Source organism: Sprattus sprattus, assembly GCF_963457725.1.
Source record: "Sprattus sprattus genome assembly, chromosome: 14".
NCBI classification, from domain to species: Eukaryota; Metazoa; Chordata; class Actinopteri; order Clupeiformes; family Clupeidae; genus Sprattus; species Sprattus sprattus.
This window is the reverse complement of record NC_137912.1, coordinates 9,835,651-9,838,150: the sequence shown is the minus strand read 5'-3', so window position 1 is coordinate 9,838,150 and position 2,500 is coordinate 9,835,651. Positions and strand designations below refer to the sequence as shown.

The following is a 2,500-nucleotide window of genomic DNA, read 5'->3' as shown; positions in this document are numbered from 1 at the left end:
CTGGCCTTTAAACATCATCTAAAATGAAGCCCCTTTTTGGGGGTTTCCACTGCTCATACATCAAACCTGCCAAAGCCTCAGGTCAAACCGCATCATCATGTCACATAGCGTCACTCCCGGCTGATGGGACTGATGACCCAAGTTCAGGTCTATGCCGTCGTCAAGCAACCAGCAGCTTTCGGGCTTTAGCTCTAACTGGGCTTTTCTAGGCGTGGAGGTGGGGTTCAGGTGTACCAGAAATACAGATGAATCTGAAGGCACACGGTTGTGTTCTCTTGGGAGGTGACCTCCTAAATGTTGGTGCAGAAGGATTAGTGAGGTCAGGCTCTATTGCTGGACAGTTGAGCCTGGCTCATAGTCTGCATTCCACACTAGCCTGGAGTTTCCCACCCCTGGACCCAGTGGAAAGTTACTGAGCTAAGGAGTATCTATGGAGACTTCAGGACTCTAGGCTAACTTTTACCCCAATGGTCTTCAATGAGACTGGCTGGAATTGGAAGAAACTCTAATTGAAAGAGCTATTCGTATATCCATTCACCCATGCCATGCACTTTGTTTATTGGTGCATTGCCTGTGTGCCTGCATCGAGCCACTAGATGTCACATTTACCTCGCTTGATATTTCAGTCACAGTGATAACAAATGTGTACTTAGCTTGTCCTTTGTCACGCTAGCTTCATTAATCATGACAATGAGCTTTGATGAATGTGATAATCACTCTAATAATAGAGTGTCTGAAACAAAGATTAATGCGACATTTAACTAACCATTATCCACCCCTCCCCCCCTCATCATAAGAGAACCAAGAGCAGAGATGAGTCAGGGGTCCGTCGGTCAGATGTGTGTGTGCTTTGTTTAGCAACTCACTTGTCTTTCAGATGTGTGTGTGTTTTGTTTAGCGACTCACTTGTCGTTCAGATGTGTGTGTGTTTTGTTTAGCGACTCACTTGTCGTTCAGATGTGTGTGTGTTTTGTTTAGCGACTCACTTGTCGTTCAGATGTGTGTGTGTTTTGTTTAGCGACTCACTTGTCGTTCAGATGTGTGTGTGTTTTGTTTAGCGACTCACTTGTCGTTCAGATGTGTGTGTGTTTTGTTTAGCGACTCACTTGTCGTTCAGATGTGTGTGTGTTTTGTTTAGCGACTCACTTGTCGTTCAGATGTGTCTGTGTTTTGTTTAGCGACTCACTTGTCGTTCAGATGTGTGTGTGTTTTGTTTAGCGACTCACTTGTCGTTCAGATGTGTGTGTGTTTTGTTTAGCGACTCACTTGTCGTTCAGATGTGTGTGTGTTTTGTTTAGCGACTCACTTGTCGTTCAGATGTGTGTGTGTTTTGTTTAGCGACTCACTTGTCGTTCAGATGTGTGTGTGTTTTGTTTTGCGACTCACTTGTCGTTCAGATGTGTGTGTGTGTGTTGTGTTTAGCGACTCACTTGTCGTTCAGATGTGTGTGTGTTTTGTTTAGCGACTCACTTGTCGTTCAGATGTGTGTGTGTTTTGTTTAGCGACTCACTTGTCGTTCAGATGTGTGTGTGTTTTGTTTTGCGACTCACTTGTCGTTCAGATGTGTGTGTGTGTGTTGTGTTTAGCGACTCACTTGTCGTTCAGATGTGTGTGTGTTTTGTTTTGCGACTCACTTGTCGTTCAGATGTGTGTGTGTGTGTGTTGTGTTTAGCGACTCACTTGTCGTTCAGATGTGTGTGTGTTTTGTTTTGCGACTCACTTGTCGTTCAGATGTGTGTGTGTGTGTTGTGTTTAGCGACTCACTTGTCGTTCAGATGTGTGTGTGTTTTGTTTTGCGACTCACTTGTCGTTCAGATGTGTGTGTGTGTGTGTGTGTGTTGTGTTTAGCGACTCACTTGTCGTTCAGATGTGTGTGTGTGTGTTTTGTTTTGCGACTCACTTGTCGTTCAGATGTGTGTGTGTGTGTGTGTGTGTTGTGTTAAGCGACTCACTTGTCGTTCGGATGTGTGTGTGTGTGTTTTGTTTAGCGACTCACTCTGCGTAGCGGTAGTGCCACTCTCCGGTGATGGAGTCCTGCTCGAACAGACTGGGGTTCCACTCCTCGCACTTGGCCTTGCGCTCGCGAGCCGACTTCCTCTGCGCCTCCTCCAATATGAACTTCTCGTTGGTGGCCTCCGTCTGGTCCTTGTTGTTGATGGCGCGCGTCACGTGCTGCCATAACCTGTAGCATAGCGTCACACCCGGATGAGATGTTGAGGACCGCGTTTTGAAAAACACCCGACGCACAACATACGCAGCGTCCAAGCCAGAGATATCTCCTTAGCGATGCAAGTGTTAATAAAGGTCCTAATATGGGCTTAATATGATAAGGGCAAAGGGGACACTGTAAATGCTGCACACATGGAGACATAACCTCAGCTCCCAAAATCAGAGAATCGACATTTGGCATCAAAAAGTATGTTTCATAACTGCATAAATGTCTTGAATGCATAAATGGTGTCAATAAAAAAATTGACCACAACAAAAAAAGAAGTCTGTT

General features: G+C 45.4%; 1 protein-coding gene across 2 annotated transcripts in view; it reads right to left on the bottom strand.

Annotated features, from left to right (window-relative positions):
• Positions 1-2,500, bottom strand: part of osbpl8 (oxysterol binding protein-like 8) — a gene marked incomplete at its 5' end in the record, with an annotated part of 76,379 nt that overhangs the window by 4,890 nt on the left and 68,989 nt on the right. For both annotated transcript variants that reach the window (XM_080850899.1, XM_080850900.1), the window contains one exon: positions 1,997-2,182. In XM_080850899.1, the coding sequence (XP_080707025.1) occupies positions 1,997-2,182 (186 nt within the window). The remainder of the gene's footprint in view (positions 1-1,996; positions 2,183-2,500) is intronic.